Source organism: Hypanus sabinus, chromosome 28 (genome assembly GCF_030144855.1).
Source record: "Hypanus sabinus isolate sHypSab1 chromosome 28, sHypSab1.hap1, whole genome shotgun sequence".
Classification (NCBI taxonomy): domain Eukaryota; kingdom Metazoa; phylum Chordata; class Chondrichthyes; order Myliobatiformes; family Dasyatidae; genus Hypanus; species Hypanus sabinus.
In genome coordinates this window covers 15002662-15021593 of record NC_082733.1, presented here as the reverse complement: position 1 = coordinate 15021593, position 18932 = coordinate 15002662, and the positions used below count along the sequence as shown (strand labels likewise).

At 39.0% G+C, this 18932-nt stretch overlaps 1 protein-coding gene across 1 annotated transcript in view; it reads right to left on the bottom strand.

The window, feature by feature from the left end:
• Positions 1 to 381: 381 nt before the first annotated feature.
• saxo2 (stabilizer of axonemal microtubules 2) overlaps positions 382 to 18932 on the bottom strand; it is a 40292-nt gene continuing 21741 nt past the window's right edge. Inside the window, exons 3-4 of the mRNA XM_059952646.1 lie at positions 3996 to 4198; positions 382 to 2005 (exon numbers count right to left, since the gene is read on the bottom strand). Coding sequence (XP_059808629.1) covers positions 1020 to 2005; positions 3996 to 4198 — 1189 coding nt within the window. The 3' untranslated portion in view covers positions 382 to 1019. The remainder of the gene's footprint in view (positions 2006 to 3995; positions 4199 to 18932) is intronic.

Below are 18932 nucleotides of genomic sequence, written 5' to 3'. Positions count from 1 at the left end.
TCAGCTTCCAACCTTGAGATTGGTCCAAGTTGATTTGTTAGAAAAGATGGGAATATATCTCCATCAAAAATTCATGCCAAAATAAAACTACTCTATAATCCTGCCAACAAAGCCAACACAATAAACAGATGTTTACTCAGCATAGATCTCATAAATAATATGATGGTTTTAGACAAAACAAAAATGGAAGATGTGAACAACATTTTAACAAACTGAAAAGTCCGAACAAATTTTGACAATGATGCAGAATCGCAATTGAAATTCACTAACAATTTCACATCAGTGCACTTTTAGCGTAAATATTGACTTACAATTTTGGATATTTTCCTACCAAAGCATTCTTTCAAATTGTATAAAGAGAAAGATCATGCTACAAAAGGATTGAATTAGAATAAGTTTTAATAGTTATTGGAATGGTTTTAATTCTTTGTTTTTTTAATAACACACAGCAAACAAAGGAAACTTAAAAGAAGGACCAAATGTAAAAATACTAAGTGGAAGAAAATTAAATTCAGTTTCCCTGGTCTTTGTGAAACATTGAGATAATATTGTTCATTATAACTAATCCATTAAACATTAGAGCTTTATTTTATGGGTATTCTAAAGAATTTTAAGATAAAGATTGAAATGTTAGGTGGTGAATGGGTATTAGAAATTGTACTATTCATTGTTATATGTTATAGGTCAGCCATATTAGCTCAGCTAGTTTTAAATATACTAATCATCCAAAAATTTAAAATAAACATCTGAAAATGATTTGAAAATATATATTGCTTTTGATATTAACAATTTACTTTCTTCATTAATTAAGTCAGTAAGTATATTAGTAGACCAAACTTCTCACATATATAATCGTTGTAGAAGAATTAATTGTGATCTTCAGGTGAGAAAAATTTCAATGTCACTGCCTTTGGCAGAAATTTATAATGGAACTGCAATTTGAATTACAAAATTGGAATGGGTGTGATATCATTTAATGAAAGCAACATATTTAACATTAGAAGTTACATTTATAGATATTAAGATACTACAGCCACTTCTTTTGGAAGTTGCATTTCATTTGACACCGCCAGCTTTTCTTCTGATGGCGTTATCTTGTGGAAGTATTTATGACCACGTGCATCAGTGTTTTCATACACAAAGCCTGGTGGGGTAGGATAGCTTGCAGGACATATTTCAAACCTCTTTGGTGTATACTCAATGCGATACAAGGTTCCAGCATCAAATGGTGTTTTGCTATGTAAAGGAGCATTCAATGGTTTGAAGCTTTGCAGTGGGTTGATCGGATGAGGGACATAATTTGCTTTAAAAGTAGTCAAATCATCAAATTTTACACATGGAACTTTTAGTTCTTCACTTCGCCTGATCATCTCTGGCTTCTTCATATCCCATGACTTGAAGTCATCTTTCATAGTAGTACTTCCTTGAAAAGGAGCAGGGACCTTTCTTGCACTTGCAGGTTTAAATGGAGCAGGTGGTTTAATTTTATGTCCAACATAATCAAGGTGGGAAGTAGTATTCAAATCCATTAAACCATCTGGTTGCACATAATCTGGTTGTTTGTGCATATATGGTAAGGTAACAGGCCATGCCTGATATTGGTCACGGAATTCTGAGTTCCCATCAAAGGCTGCATCTGATCCTATCTTTGTATGCTCAGGTTTAAAACTTTTTGTAGGATCTCCATGCACTCCCTTGTAATCATGACGGTGAGTGGTAAGACCTTCAAAAGGTCTGTCACTTGGTTTGTACTCTTCTCGTGGCCTAACAAATCGTTCCCCTATCGGATGAGCTACATATGATACTTTATGATTTGTTAGACTATCAAAAGGAACATCAGAAGTTCGAGAGACATCGGGTGGTTTCAAACTCTCTCTCTGTGAAAATCCCTTGGGCCCATAATCATCTTGGAACGTAGATGGATTTCCAAACCGTCCCGTAGGCAGGCAGTATGCCTGTGATGTTTTAGGCTTCCTTTTAGGAATTTCCCAAAGTCGGTAATCATCTATTTTTAAAAGAGTGCTTATATATTAGCTTTATCTTTTTAAATATGTTGAACTATACTTTATGCAAAAAGACTTGAATTATTTATATTTGAAGCAAAATAAATCATTAATAAACATCACCACACCATACAAGCTTTTTTATACAAGGTGGGAACTTGACAACTTATCAATTAAAATGCTGAAAATTTTTCTGATCCTATTTGAAAATAAAAATCCAATATTCTTTTAATGTTAATTTTTACCAAATTTCAAATCATATACAGTATAATGAAATAACATACACTACACCAAGGTATTAAATAATTTAAAGAAATGCTGAGAATGATTCCCAATTCACCATTGTCTTTTTTGTAAGAGTAAACTTGCTGTTGTTTATAAAGGCATAAAACTTTTAAAAAAAGATAGGACGGTATTTTACATCAAGGTTGACATTCTGGTCAAGAGTCCCCTTTCCTTTGGAATGTAGACCACTTTCAAAGTGAAATATAGATATACGTGAACGGTGCCGACACTTTTAAAGAAATGATTACTTTTAATCAAGGTGGAAGTAGTATTCAAATCCATCAAACAATCTGTGCATGTATTGCTAGGTATGTATAGTATTGTGTAAAGGTAAAACTATACAACTCCAGGCTAGTACATGATACTGGTAGAATAGTGGCTGATAAAATTCACTCAAAAATGCAAATTGGCAATATTCATGATGTGACTACAGCAGTAAGACATTTGGGATAATTTCATCCATGTTTAACATCCTGTATAAATTCATAAAACCAAACTCATTCATGCTGCATTATACAACAAGGATTTTCACAATCGCAGTGCAGCAGGATAAACTTATAGCAGCTGTGAGATCTGTTTAGACCCCTGCAATTGAATGTTTTGCTAGACAAATTCAAAGGAAAAATTAGTATTATTTTATTATATTCTCAAGAAAATTTTAAATTTATCTTCAGAATGTAGCTCGTTAAGTTGCACTTGGACCAAGCCTTAGTGTTGTGTATGGTATTTGGAGCTGCTTGGTTTGCAGAACTACTTCAGTGTGCATTAAAATTCAGCCTACATAGTAAAGAATAGTTGCATATACATGGGGTGATTGATATGTTCGTGGACCAGGGTAGAAGGGGTCAATTTTAGAAAACTTAGCACATTTATTTTTCAACATTGTCCCCTCCTACATTTACACACTTAGTCTAGCAGTTGCGGAGCATATAGATCCTGGACCTCTAGGAAGTGTCCACAGTTGGGTGATTGAAACGTTCATAGCCTACGGTAGAAGGAGATGAGTTATACAGCTCTTGTTACATGCACATGCAGGTCAACTCTTTGAGTGATTATGCAGCAAGTTTAAAGTTAATAACTCATCTCCTTCTACCTTAGGCCACAAACTTATCAACTGCCCCTTATGAGTTATTAACTGATGAGTTAATAACTTGAAACTTTCTGCATAATCACTCTAAGAGTTGAACTGCATGTACATGTAAAGAGAGCTTTGTAACTCATCTCCTTCCACCTTAGGCCATGAACTTATCAATCAGCCCTGCTGTGGTGACTTCCTGGTAGTCCAAGATCCGTATGCTCCACGACCGCTGGACTAAGTGTGTAAATGTAGGAGGGGACAATGTGGAAAAATAAATGTGCCAGGTTTTCTAAAATTGACTCTTTCTACCTTAGGCCATGAACATATCCATCACCCCTCGTAAGTCAAAGCTAAGCTGATTGAAGTAGTAAACTTGCTTCTCCAAAGAGCTTTCATAATATTCCATTTGTTTTCATATAATAATCTGACATTTTCATAAACTTTTTCCCACATTTATTCATAAGTGATCAGATTTTGAGTTCTCTTTTATATATTCTCAGGGTTATTAGCCAGTTTTAACACTCTCACATTATGTCTATTTCTGTAGTTCTTATTTCAGTTCAGTTCGGCAAAGTCTATTAAGGCTGAGGCTAATAATTAAACAAAAAATGCAATTAAAAACCTTCTACCTTTGTATGTTGGTACAGTGTCTACTTTCCCTCCTTTCCCATGTTTTCTTTCTGGAGGACGCATGCTTTCTACAGGCTTAACTTTGTAGGGATAATAGTCTGTCTTGTAGGTTGTGTGGAGATCTACCTCGCCAGATTTTGGTCTATACTCTTGCTGCACACGAATAGGTCGGCGTAAAACTTCATGAGGTATATAGTCTGTTCTGTAGATAATGAAATAAGAATCGATTGTTATTGCGAAATACACTTTGATTGTTTTCATTTCTTAGTCATTCCTTTGTCATTAGAAAATGTGACTTCTTAAAAAAAAATCCACAGGCAAACTAATGGAATACAGAGCCCCTAGTATAATCTAATCGTTGTAAGGCTGGAGTCTGTTTGGTGCCTATGTAAAGATGAAACCTACTCATGAATCATCTGCAATAAAGATCCTATGTACTTAAACTGCTAGCGATTACTCAATTGAAAAAAAGCAATTAGAGTTGACTCGTGGCTATCTAGAATAAAGGAGGAAAATTTCTCAAGGGATAATTCAAAATTCATTGAAATGTATTAAAAGGACTCAGAAGTGCTACATGGCAGTTCAATTTTTTTTATATAAACCCGACTGCATCTTTCAATATTTCATTAACTTGATTTTTTAAAAAATACATTCACAATACTTACAGAAATACAATCAGTGGCCACTTCATTAGGAAACTCCTGTACCCAATAAAATGCCACTATGTTATGTTTGTCTTCAGCTACTGTAGTCCAGACCCTTCAAATTTTGATGTGTTGTGCATTTTAAGATGCTCTTCTGTACACCACTGTTGTATGCGTGGTTATTTGTGTTACCATAACCTTCCCATCAGGTTGAATCAGTCTGGCTATTCTTCTCTGATCACTTTCATTAACAAGCCATGTTCACACATGGAACTGTGTTCACTGGATGTTTCTTTTCCCACACCATTTTCTGTAGACTCTAGAGATTGTTGTGCATGAAAATTCCAGGAGATCAGCAGTTTCTGAGGTACACAAACCACCCTGTCCACCACAAACAATCCTACCACAAAGTCATTTCTTCCCCCGAACCTTCTGACTATGTCTGCATGCTTGAATTGCTGCCACATGGTTGACTGATTAGATATTTGCATTAATGAGCATGTATGCCTAATAAATTGGCCACTGAGTGTCATTTTTTTTGTTCCAGAGTTGGTATTTTGTTGCTCTTCATGATCAAGCAATACCCTAACACAGGTGAGGCTGGCACAATGCAAAACCAACACTGCAGAATTAGCTGTTCCTCTGTCTCTTGCATTCATTCACTGTTGAGGGTTGTCTATATACTCGCAGTGCAATGCCATGAACAGAAAACATCTCATATTCTGGTTCATGGTAAGTAATGTTCATCCACTGTTGAATATTATCAACATTGACATTTTTCTCCATTCATTTTCTGCACAATTTAATCCATCCCAGCCACTGAAATTCCTTTCTTATCCAAGACTTATCACCTCTTACTTCCAGAAAGACTTTGCTTCAAATGCTTTTCAGCATATTTGATTTCATTGAACAATTCATAATTTGTAGCCAGAGAGTTAACTTTTTCTGAGAAGGTTTCAACTTGTTCCATTTAGTGAATTCCTCTTAAATCATTTCCTGGTCCATGGGTTGGAATGCAGAAGTCACAGCTGGTGTTAAAAGATGGTAATACGGTACTTTTACATGGGGAAAAAAGATTTCATTGGAATGAGAAAGACAATACATCCTTTACCAGCAAGCCCTATTATTGCAGATGCACCTTGAAGTGAGGAACAACATTTTTGTCAAAGCATACTTTGCAAAAGCTAGTGCTCTTCTACATCAGTTTTCTGATATAGTAATCCACTGGTATATTAGTTACCAAAGAAGCCATTTCTTTTTCTCTCTCCCAATCACACTGAACTTGAGATAATACAAACCGGTTACATTTGTTTGGCATTTAAGGATTAGTCTTTCATTTTCAGACTGGGGTTAGAAAGTATCTTGTTCAGTCTTTAATATCAGGCTCTTAGTCAATTCACTTTCCTGATGAAGTCTGGTTTTGTCTGCATGGTAAATCTGTTCTGATTGCAAAATCTTTTCAATGAATACAATGAATTCCTTTTCAGAAGCTATAATCAGCTGAATTATCTACTTTTTGAGTTCTCCCGTTTGATGCTTATCTATGAATGCCGTTCTATGCATTTTCCTCCAATGCTGCTGCCTGACCTGCAGAGTTCCTCCAGTGTTCTGTGTGTTGCTTCCAGATTCCAGCATCTGCAGTCTTTTGTATCTCTCCATGATTGGTTTTTAAACCATGTTTGTCATCTAAACAAAAATAATAACATTTCTCTCCATTCTCAGAATTTCAAGTCCACATACTGGTATATCTATAGGTTGGTTGATTGAACCACTTCAGCATTTCCTTGTCACATCTATAGCCTTCTTCATTGATATTCTGTTAGGCATACCACTCAAAGAATACAGATTTGTGAGAGCAAATGAATATTGCCTTATTCTTCCTAAATCAAGATCCATCTGTTCACTGAGAGTTGTTTTGTAGCAGTATCTTGTTCTAGCTTCTCCAGCACTACAAATGTTCTTAAAATAGTGAAGGAATACCAATACTGTAAGTTTCAATGATTTCATTGTTAGTCTTTCCACTCTAGTGTAACAGTCATTCTATCTTTGCACTATGTTCCCAGGAGGCAAGTTTTTAAGATCTGTGAGGCATTTTCGAGTGCACACATTTTTCTTCAAATCTTAAATCATTGCCTTCTCTAAGAAACAACACAAGTCTATGGAAACAAGCAGAGTTAATCCAAAAGATATTACATCAGTTGTTTCTCACTGACAGCCAATTGTGAAGAGTTTTTAATGGTTGCATACAATGGCCAAGAAATTCATAAGCCCACAAAAAGGATGCTGAAATGCTGCTACACAGGGCATCATTGTTTGCTTGTCCTATTATGATTTCTTTGTAACAATATTGGTGTTAATTGTAAAATGGAAATTCATGTATATGATCTAATAGTCTTTACAGAGGTAAGGTTGCAAAGTTAAACATTTCTGAATGCTTAACTTTGAGAAGAGGTGAAATAGCAAGGAGGTCAGGTAGCCCTGATGATAAATAGTAAAGTAAATGCAGTAGAGAGAATGGATCACTGTTGAAAAAAAAATTAAGATGAACCATCTTAAGTGAAGCTAAAAAGAACAAGCAAAAAGCATTGGTATGAATTGTTCATAGAAATAGCAACATTAGAAGAAGGTAATCTGGTACATCGTAAGCACAAGAGTTTCTGTAGATGCTCGTAATTCACAGCAACACACACAAAATGCTGGAGGAACTCAGGAGATCAGGCAGCATCTGTGGAATTGAAACTACCCTTCATCAAGACTTGAAAGGGAAAGGGGAAGATATCAGAATAAAGAGGTGGAGGGAAGAGAAGGGAAACCAGCTAGAAGGTATTATGTGAGCCAAGTGAGAGGGAAAGGTAAAGCGCTAAAGAAGGAAACTAATAGGAGAGGAGAGTGGACCATGAAAAAGGGGAAAAGGAGGGGCACCAAGGGTAGGTGAGAAGAAGAGATAAAGGACTAGAGTGGAGAATAGAAAAAGAGAGAAGGGTGAGAGGAAATGAGAAAAGGAAAATAAAAATATTGGAAGGAGAAATCGAGGTCCATGCCATCAGGTAGGAGGCTGCCTGGACAGAATATGAGATGTTGCTCCTCCACTCAGAGTGGCCCCATCATGGCAGAAGAGGAGGCCATGGACTTACATGTCGGAAAGAGAATGGGGATAGGAATTTAACTGGTTGGCCATCAGGAAATTCTTCTTTTAGTGGATGGAGCTGAAGTGCTCAACAAAGTTATTTACCAATTCATGTCAAATCTCACCAATACAGAGGGTGGTCCATCAGGAGCGCCAGATATGATAGGCAGATTTGCAGTTGAAGGCCTCACCAGGAAGTAATGGACCCTGAATGGAGGTAAGGGAGGAAGTGAATGGACTTTTCTGTTGTTTTGTAATAATTCTGTTGCTTGCTGGGAAATATGCAGGGGGGAACATTAGTGGGGACAGAGAACTGGACAAGGAGGGAGTGATCCCTGAGGAAAGCGAAGAGTTGGGGGTGGGGGTGGAAGGTAAAGATGTGTTTGGTAGAAAATGATGTGTTGGATGCTGAGGCTGATATGGTGGCAGGTGAGGCCAAGATAAACTCTAGGTATTGTGGGGTGAATGCAGAGGTCTGGAAAAAGGAAGTGTTGCAGGTGAGGGCAGGAACAAGTGGCTTTATGGTAAACCCAGTGGAAATGCAACATATAGACTTCAGAGGAAATTTAAGTACATATTGCAATGGCAGTACAATAAATTTGCATACAAGGGAGAGGGAGAAAATGTGCAAGCTTTGGACTGCTGGTAATAGCTTGCTGTGACAATTGGTCAAATCTGATACTTTCCCATGCCCAAAGGATTGGGTTGATTAATGGCACATAGTGCACATTGGATGTGTGACTGTCACTTCGTATGATCCATACGTGGATTTTGTTGGAGAATCCGGCGGCGACCACTTTTGCTAACCCTTACCTAGTTTCGGGCATGTTATGTGGTAACCACTTGTGTTAAAGGAATATTCTGTGATTGTCACCTTTGTGATATTTCTACATGGATTTTGGGACGACTTGACGGATAAGATCTTTGGCGACTGTTATTTTGTTTTCCCAGCGTGGAACCTGTGGAATTCTTCATAATCGCCTCCTCTCTCATATTTTTCCCCTCCCCTCACTAATTCCATGGATTACTGGACCTTTCTAGTTTGCCATCTTAAGACTTTAAGAACTATTCCTAAGCTTGACAGTTTGGGAGCCACTCACACATAACACTGTTAACTTTGATTTATTTCATTTAATTTTCTATATTTTTGAGTAGATACTAATAAATATAATGGTTTTAACATCAAAACCTGACCCAATTTGTGATCTATTGCTGCTGGTACGTATCAATACTTTCTAACTCTTTGTAGTTGAAATAGTGAAGTTCTTTCATTTTCATGCTGTTTCTGGCATCTCCAAACCTGAATGCTTGAAACCACAAAGAGCAAAACAGCTCTGAATTGTCTTACTGCTTATTTTCACTTAAGCACTTAAGTCACCCTCCTCTTTTTTTCCTTTCTTTCTATGATGTGCATCTTGATTTTGGAAAGGTGTATTTAGTTCACTGGGGTATTCTCTTATTAATCCTTCTATTTTTCCCTTGACAATTTGATCTCTCTTCTTGGTTTCCTCATCTACAACATCATCTGCAGAATCCTCTGGTTTTGATACAATTGTATATAGTGATGAGGGCACAGCTGAAATACTGTGCAGTTTTGGTCTCCTTGCCTATAAAAATGATATAGCAGCAATGGAGGCAACCTGAAGAAGGTTCACAGGGATAATTTTTGGGATAGTAGCTGAACAGCTTGAGTCTGTATACCTTGGAATTTTAAAGAATTATTTAAACGTATCAGATCCTAAGGGAGTTTACAGGGTAGAGACTGAAATGTTTTCACAGGTGGGAAAGTTGTAAACAAAGGGGCAAAACTCCAAAATAAGGGCCAGTTATTTAAAACTGAAGTATGTAGAAATGGCAGAGACTGATACAGTTTAGCACCAGCAGTTTTGCAGGAGTTGCCAGTCTGTGTTAAACTCACGTAGGACTGCCTTAGGAATTCAAGTTCTGGATTTTTCCTTGGGGTTTACTCCAGAAGCCTTCCCCATGAATGGGTATAGCCACAAGGCAGAGGAAGCTTGAGATCAGATTTTTCCTTTTCCTAGATGAGCTGCCAGCCATGGCTGCTAAGCCCCATGAGTCCAAAGTGACTGGCATTAAAGTGCCAGTAACCAGCCTTTGCCCCTTCTCCTGTCAGTAAAAATGGTTCCACCAGGCTTTGTAACTAAGCCACATGTAAAGGCCAGGAGCTGGACTTGGTTGTCAAAGGATATTTGAGATGCACGCCATTGGGAGCATTTAATAGGTGGTGGGAGCCACTACCTCACTACCCACTACCCCACCATTCCTCCTCACCAAAAGCTATGACAACCTTAAGGAACTTGTATTCTTATGCAGGACTGGTTTTGGTATTACAAAAAGGGGCAGTAGAAAAGCATTTTTAAAACATTGAAGCAAAACACAAATCATGAGTGGTTAGGCAGATAGTTATTCGTTTGCTCTAGAGTACATTTGGGACAGCTTTAGCTCCATGTAATAGGCATACTGAATCTCACAAGTAACACCCCACAGCAACTTAGGATGCCTTAGTTCAGAAAACATACACACCACAGCTACAGATAAAACTACATGAATCTTTATGATGTACGTTTTGATAAATTCATTAACCATATCAATTGTCACTTTATTGAAAACAATACAAACCGTTAAATGGAAAATATGGTATTTTTGTTAAAAAGTATTCTAATAAACAGAAATAACAAATACATGAGATAAAACATAGGAGCAGAATTAGGCCATTTAGACCATCAAGTCTGCTCTATCAATCCATTATGGCTGATCCCAGATCCCACTCAACCCCATGCACCTGCCTTTTTGCCATATCCTTTGATGCCCTGACCAATCAGGAAACAATAACCCTCACCTTAAATATACCTCCACTATAGCCTGTGGCAAAGCATTCCACAGATTCACTATCTCTAGTTAAAAAAAATCTTCTTTACCTCTGTTCTAAAAGTTCACCCCTCAATTTTGAGGCTGTGCCCTCTAGTTCTGGATACTCACAAAGTAGGAAACATCCTCTCCACATCCACCCTATCTAGCCCTTTCAAGATTTGATAGGTTTCGATGAGATCCCCACGCATTCTTCGAAATTCCAGTGAGTATTGGCCCAAAGCTGCCAAACGCTCCTCATATATTAATCCCTTCATTCCTGGAATCATCCTCTAGACTCTCTCCAATGACAACACATCCTTTCTGAGATACGGGGCCCAAAACTGTTGACAATACTCCAAGTGCACCCTGACTAATGTCTTATAAAAGCTCAGCATACAGCACCTCTCACATTATTTTCATCCTGAGAGAAAAGACACCCAATTACACAACAGATATGTGTTTGCACCAGATACATAATGTTGTAATAGCAAGAGGCATGCCCTCTGGTATTAGACATTTCAAACCTTGAAAAAAGATATTATCTGTCTATTCTATCTAAGCATCAGCCTCTGCCACTCCAGAGAAAATAACCCAAGTTTGTCCAACCTCTTACTTTAGCATGTCTTCTAATATAGGTGACATCCTTCCTATAATGGGATGACCAGAACCGTATGCGTCAGCATTCTTGAACAATGGAACAACATTAGCTATTTGTCAGTCCTTGGGACCTCACCTGTGGCTAGGGAAGACATGAAGATATTGGTCAAGGCCCAGACAAGCTCTTCACTTGCCTCTCAATAACCTGGCGTATATCCTATCAGGCCTTCAGAACTTATCCAGCTTAATGCTCTTTAAGAGATCCAGCACTACCTACTCCTTTACCTTGAAATGCCCCAGCATATTAATACTCTCAACACTGATTTCCTTATCCTCCATATCTTCTCTTTGGTAAATACTGAAGTAAATTATTCATTAAGGACCTCACCCAGATCCTCTGCATCTAAACAAATGTTTCCCCTTTATCATTGAGTAGTCCTACACTAGTGATTCTCTTACTCTTGAGGTATGTAAAGTAGGCCTTAGGATTCTCTTTAACTCTACTTACTAATTCCCTTCTTGAGTTCTTTTCTGGCTTTTTTTTTATAATCATCAAGGGCTTCTGTTTGATTCTAGCTTCTTAAGCTTTACATACTTTTCTTGTTTCTTCTAGAATAAATTCAACACCTCCCTCAACATCCAAGGTTATCTTATGTTGCCATCTTTGTCCTTTCATCTGACTGAAACATACCTGTCATGTACTGTGTAGTTGATCTTTAAACATCCTCCACATGTTAGATGTGGACTCAGCCAAAAACAGCTGTTCCCATTAACTCACCCTAGTTCATGCCTAATAGTCTTGTAATCAGAATCAGAAATAGGTTTATTATCACTGGCATGTGACATGAAATTCGTTAACTTAGCAACAGCAGTTCAATGCAATACATAATTTAGGGAAAAAAAACAAATAAAATGATGATATTAAAGTTAATTATAGCATACGTATATTGAATAGATTAAAAATAGTGCAAAAAACAAAAATAATATATATTTTAAAAAGTGAGGTAGTGTCCAAGGGTTCAATGTCTATTTAGGAATCAGATGGCAGAGGTGAAGAAGCTGTTCCTCAATCACTGAGTGCATGCCTTCAGGCTTCTGTACCTCTTACCTGATGGTAACAGTGAGAAAAAGGCATGCCCTGGGTGTTGGAATTCCTTAATAATGGACACTGTCTTTCTGAGACACTGCTCCTTGAAGATATCCTGGATACTTTGTAGGCTACTACCCAATATGGAGCTGATTAAATCTACAACCTTCTGCAGCTTCTTTCGGCTCCAAGTTAATACCTTTGTGCAAGGTCCATATTTATCCATGTCTATAGCCATCTTAAAACTTAAGGAGTTGTGGTCACTGTTCCCTAACTGCTCACTCACTGAAAGGTCAGTCACCTGGCCAAGCTCATTACGAAACACTAGATCCAGTACAGCCCCTCCTCATGTTGAACTATCTACATATTGATTTAAGAAACCTTCCTAGATGCACCTAACAAATTCTATCCAAACTCTTGCACTTAGAAAGTCCAAGTTCAGCCTGGTCAGCTAATCTTCTTTGCATGCTAGTATTTTCCGATAATACTATAGGTGCTTATCTTATTAAGCAGCCTCATATGTGGCATATTGTCAAAGGCCTCCTAAAAATCCAAATAAATGAGGAAAACATGCTGCATTTGGCCTATTTTGTCATGTGCATCCAAGTACCCAGAAATCGCATCCTTAATAATAGACTCTAACATTATCCAACCTTTGAAGTCTGACTAACTGGCCTATAATTTTCTTTCATTTGCCTCTTTTTAAAGAGTAGAATGACATTTGCAATTGTCCAGTCATCAGGAACCATTCTAGAATCTAGAATCTAGTAGTTCTTGAAGGTCATTACTATTGTCTCCACAATCTCTTCAGCTACCTTTTTCAGAACACTGGGGTGTAGTCCATCTCATCCAGATGACTTATCTACCTTAAAACTTTTCAGCTTCCTAAGCACCTTCTCCTTAGTAATAGCAACAAAACTCACTTCTGCCCCCTGACACGTTTGCATTTCTGGCATTCTGCTACTGTCTTCCACAGTGAAGACTGATGCAATATACTTATTAAGTTTGTCTGCCATTTCTTTGTCCCCATTATTAACTCTTCAGCATCATTTTCCAATGGTCCAATATCCATTCTCATCTCTATTTTACTCCAAATATATCTAAATATTTTTGTTTCCTCTTTTATATTATTGGCTAGCTCAAATTCATATTTCACCTTTTCTCTCTTTCTGGCTTTTTTGCTGCCTTCAGTGGTTTTCTAAAGGCCTTTAAATCATGCCTCTAAATTTTACTATATTGTATGCCCTCTTTTTTGCTTTTATGCCAGAAACTCCAGTCATTGTTGTTCTACTTTCATCTTGCTAGTGTCCCCTTCCAATCAATTTTGACCAGCTCCTCTTTACCTCTGTAATTCCCTTTACTGTACCATAATACTGATGCATCTGATTTTAGATTCTCCTTCTAAAGGATGAATTCTGTCATAATATGATAACAGCCTCCTAAAGGTTCCTTTACTTAAGCTCCCTAATCAAATCTTGGTCATTACATAAAATCCAATCCAAAATTGTCATTCTCCTAGTAGGCTGAAACACAAGTTGCTCTAAAAAGCCATTTTGTAGGCATGTTATATATTCCCTCTTTTGGGATCTATCACCAACCTTATTTTCCCAATCTACCTGCATATTGAAATACCCCAGGACTATCATAACGTTGCCCTTTTTACATGCCATTTCTACCTTCTATCGTAATTTGTAGCCCACAACCTGGCTACTGTTTGGAAGCCTATATGTACAGTAACTCCCATCAGGGTCTTTTTACTCTTGCACTTTCTTAACTCTACCCACAAACATCCTGTGTCACCTCTTTCTACTGATTTGATTTCATTTTTTTTCTAATAGAGCTACTCTACCCCCCCCCCCCGCCTACCTGCCTTTTGATACAATTTGCATCCTTAGATGTTAAGCTCCCAACTATAATCTTCTTTCAGCCATGACTCAGTAATGCATATAACATCATACCTGCAAATCTCTAAATGCGCTACAGGATCACCTACCATATTCTGAAATACTGTGTACATTCAAAGATAACACCTTCAGTCCTGTAATCATCACCATTTTCCATTTTGACTCCCTGTGACACTAATCCATCTCACTGACTGTATTTTGCCCTGTCATCTGCTTGTCCTTCAACAGTCACAATACACACTGCAAATAGTTGTATTCCAGCTGCCCTTCCTCAGCCCTATCACTCAGGTTCCCATCTCTCTGCCAAATTAATTAGTAGGGAGATGGGAACAAAAGTATCAAATTATCTGTCCCATCATCTCTATTACTTTGCACCTGCCTGTACTCACTGGCCCTGACGTCTACCTTCCTCTTCATCCTTCCACTTTCTGACATGGTGCTCTGGTTCCCATCTCTCTGCCAAAATCCTCCCAAGTACTACTAATGAACCTTTTGGCCAGTTCCCTTCCAGTTCAGGTTCAACCCGTACCTCTTGTACAGGTCACCAATGTTCCAAGTATCCAAACACCTTAAACCCTGGCCCCTGCACTAGTTCTTCAGCCACTCATTCATCTATACTATCATCCTATCCCTGTCCTGACCAGCCTGTGCTGCTGGGTGTAATCCAGATATTACTAACTTGATGGTCTTGCTCTTCAGCCTCTTTCCTAACCCTGTACTTACTGCGCAGGATCTCTTCCTCCTTTCTACCTATCTCATTGAACCTCAGGTTACTCCCCCCCCCCCCATTGAGAATATTCTGCAGCTCCTCTGAGACATCCTGGACCTGAGCACCAGGAAGCAACACACCATCTTAGTGTCTCTTTCACAGCTACAGAATTAGTTATTCTCCTAGCAGGTCATTCCCCAAGAGTCATCTTCCGAACATATTCATGGATGCTGCTTTGCATTTCTTCCAGGACTGTGGCCTTGACACTTCCAAATCCCTGTCCTCCTTTATTCCGGCAGGTGTACAGTCGCTCAACGTTGGACTCCAGGTGGAATACTCCATATAAAGCTTCCAGGCTTGATGTCAGTGGCTTCACGTTCATTCCTTGGCCAGCACACTATTGGTGCTGGGTATCTGATGACTGGTAGGGTGAATATGTTGATGCCTCTGATCTTGTTCTTCCCATTCAGCTGGAATTTTAAGACTGGTTTCACCCTTTGGAGGTACTTGGGTGTTGCATTCTTCCTTATGTCCTCATTATAGCTTCTATGTGCCTGCATGATCCCCAGGTATTTATACCTGTCCTGTATGTGGCCTTCAGGTAACTTAACTGATGTCCAGTTCTTCATACTTGTTACCCATTGCTGAATATCTACTATTGTGGTGGTGACTGGTTCTTCCTTTGTGTTATGCAGAGGCTTGCTTGTAGGTCTTTCAGTCATCAGGCACTGGTGCTGTGTGATGTTTCTTTCTCCCATACACTATTCCAGTACTCTTCAGCTGCTGTTGTTGGTTGGTTCAGGTGTTAGCATGTTGTTACTCTGGAAACGTGTGAATACTTTTCCTGGTTCTTTGGAGAAGCGTGCATTTATTCATCTGGACTCTGTGTCCTTGGTGTACCTCTGTAGTTTGCTAGCCAGGACTGTTAACCAGTGCTTGGCAGTTTCCAGGGCTTTGGCTATGGACATAACTCTGCATTTCTTTAGTAGCCAAGATGAGTCTTTGATCTTCACACCTTTCTGCAGCTCAGTTTGTCTACGAACCTCACCCTTGTAATTTTCATCTTGGCTTCCAATCATTGTCTCTCGGGGGAGTTATGACAGTACTCTCCACTGTAGTTCATTTTGTAGCCCAGCATTTCTTGAATTGCAGCTGTGATGCATATATCAGGTTAATGGTCTCAGTTATGTTAGAGGTTGCAATTGTGAGTAGTGCTTCATTGGATAGGTATATGGACAGGAAAGGAGTGGAGGGTTATGGGCTGAGTGCAGGTAGGTGGGACTAGGTGAGATTAAGAGTTCGGCATGGACTAGGAGGGCCGAGATGGCCTGTTTCCGTGCTGTGATTGTTATATGGTTATATGGCTGCTTCTAGCATGCTGTTTGACGGAATTTTATCACTAAGTCTGGGAAGCCCTATTTAGCCATGATCTTCACTCTTGATATGCCCCGAGGTGAGGTTTGAAGTTGCATTTCCTGAGTACAACGTGACGCCATTACCTTTGCACCATCTGTGAGTTGTGAACATGGGGTTTGACCTCATATTTCCAGATCAGCTCAATTCTATGGAGATGTTGCTGTGGTGCATCATGATTGTATGTCTTCCAATTCAAAATGTGATAGCAATCCTTTGTTGAAAATGTTTGATTGCTGGGTAACCAATTGTTTTTCTGTGGAGAGTTGTGTATTTAGTATTTTGGTAATATATTTGAGTAATATTGCAAATATTGTTTGATTAAGCATTGTTGTTTACATAACTTATTACAGGTCTATATGTAAAAGTATGTGAATGGCATACATCATTATGTCATAAGTATGCCTCTCACTAAAATTAAAATGAGCAGCTTACGACCTGCTCCCAACACTTGCCAACCTCAGCCCCTGGTATGAAGATAAGACAGACAGGTGTGCTGCTTGTGGTGAGAAGGGAACACTTCAACATATTTTGAGTGGATGCAGAGTCAATCTTTCCAGCGGCATGTACACCTGGAGACATAACAATGTTCTCAAAGTTGTAATAGAAGCGGCTGAGCAGAGAGTACTGCAGCACAACTTATGTTATGCCCCATGCTGCACAGAACATTGCATATAATTTGTGAAAGAAGGCTCCAAGTCAAGGGTGTACAGCATAAGCCCGTGATCAAGCATGCTTTCTTCAGACCATGATTGGTGTGTCAAGACCAACCTGGATGGGAAAGGCAGTTTCCCAGAGCAAATAGCTTTCACCACAATGCATCCAGATATAATTGTATGGTCTGATGCCAGTAGAGAAATGGTTATTGGTGAACTCACAGTCTCTTGGGAAGACAACATCAATGAAGCCCATGAGCGCAAGTTAACCAAGTATGCAGAATTAAAATCAGAGTGCAAAGACAGAGGGTGGAAGGTCTCATGCTATCCATTCAAAGTAGGTTGCTGTGGCTTTATTGCATTCACTTTCCAGACCTTGGCTTGACTGCATGACCTTGGCTTCACTGGAAGAGAGATCAAGTCAACCAGCAGGGCTGTAGCTGAGGCAGCAGAGACGGAATCATCATGGGTGTGGACCAAGTACATCCAGAGGGGCAGATAGTTGGACATGGTATCCATCTTTTGCAAAATCTTCATTAGTTGGACAGACACCTGAAGAGTAGACTATCTGTTGGATGGAAGTGACCAGCAACTCTGATAGAGGCAGATGCCAAGTTTTTAAGCTCATCAGTGGGAGGTGGTGCTTTAGCACTGCTGGCCCACCACTTCAAGGGAGTCTTGATCATAAGTGGGCTGAAAGTCCTGAAGACAGGTGGCAGATCAACTGATGATTCCACTGGTGATAGCACAGGACAGTTAACATCTTAGTCCAAGTGTATTTTCAATTAATTTCAGTACGTATTCTCCCAGGCTCCCATGTTTTTCTTTCAATTTGTTTTTGGAGCTACAAAGCACAACAACAAGGAACTTTCTCCAACTCACTCCACAATCCTTGTAAATTCAGTGCTGGTCTTTCAAGGACTTTTGGCTGGTTGTTTACATCATGGTGAGATCAAAAAATTAACAGCTGCACTCTGTTAGAGGGTAATAGATATCTGCAGTATTTAGTTATGATTTCTGAATAGACTTGTCTTTGACTTGTTACGAAGGTGGAGCAACTCTGAGGGGCCAAAGGGTACAAAGTCGCTCCCTCCTTTTTGAGAATCGCAAGATCGCTATTATTTCGGGTCTGAGACCCAGGAAATAAGAGAGAGACATACACAGAGTACACAACCAGGTGGAATGTGTCCTGACATAAGCGGAACAGAACCACTGATTACTGCCATTGTCTCTTGGAGAAGAAATTGTGTATTGGGTACTGTACTATTCTTTGAAACCCCTCAGGGGACAACCAGAGTGGTCTGGTTGAGGGATTGCATCATCCCAACCTGATTGACATCTGAGACCCCGTGAGTAAGGATAAAAGCGGGGTCTGGGGAACACCCCTTTAGATGCACCAGGAGAAACGCTGGAAATCCAGTGACAGCGTTTTATAGCAAAAGCTGGTGGGGGCTCGTGTGTATCCTCCCTTGCCTGGGTGGCGGGCTCATCACGGAACGGTTTAGCAAAAGGAGAGGTCACAATTGAACAGCCACGACAACGAGACACCTGATGGATCGAAATCATAAAGGAAAGTTGGCAAAACCCATAGCAGTAAATGTTCCCATTCTCTTTCTCTCTCTCTCTCTCTCCAACAATTGCAACACAGCGACAACCCAAAAGACAGCAGCTTGTGTGAACTGCAGCGGACTTTATATTTCCATTGGACAATGCATTATCCCCTAGACAATGATAGAGCTTATTTCTTATAGATTATTATTATACCCACACTTTTAGGTTTAGTATTGATGATGTATATTATCTGTATATTTGCATAGATATTATTTTGGTGTATTTTTACTAATAAATACTGTTAAAAATAGTATCATCAGACTTCAATGTATGTCTCTATCTTTGCTGGTAAGTCACCCAGTTACAGAGTTCACAAC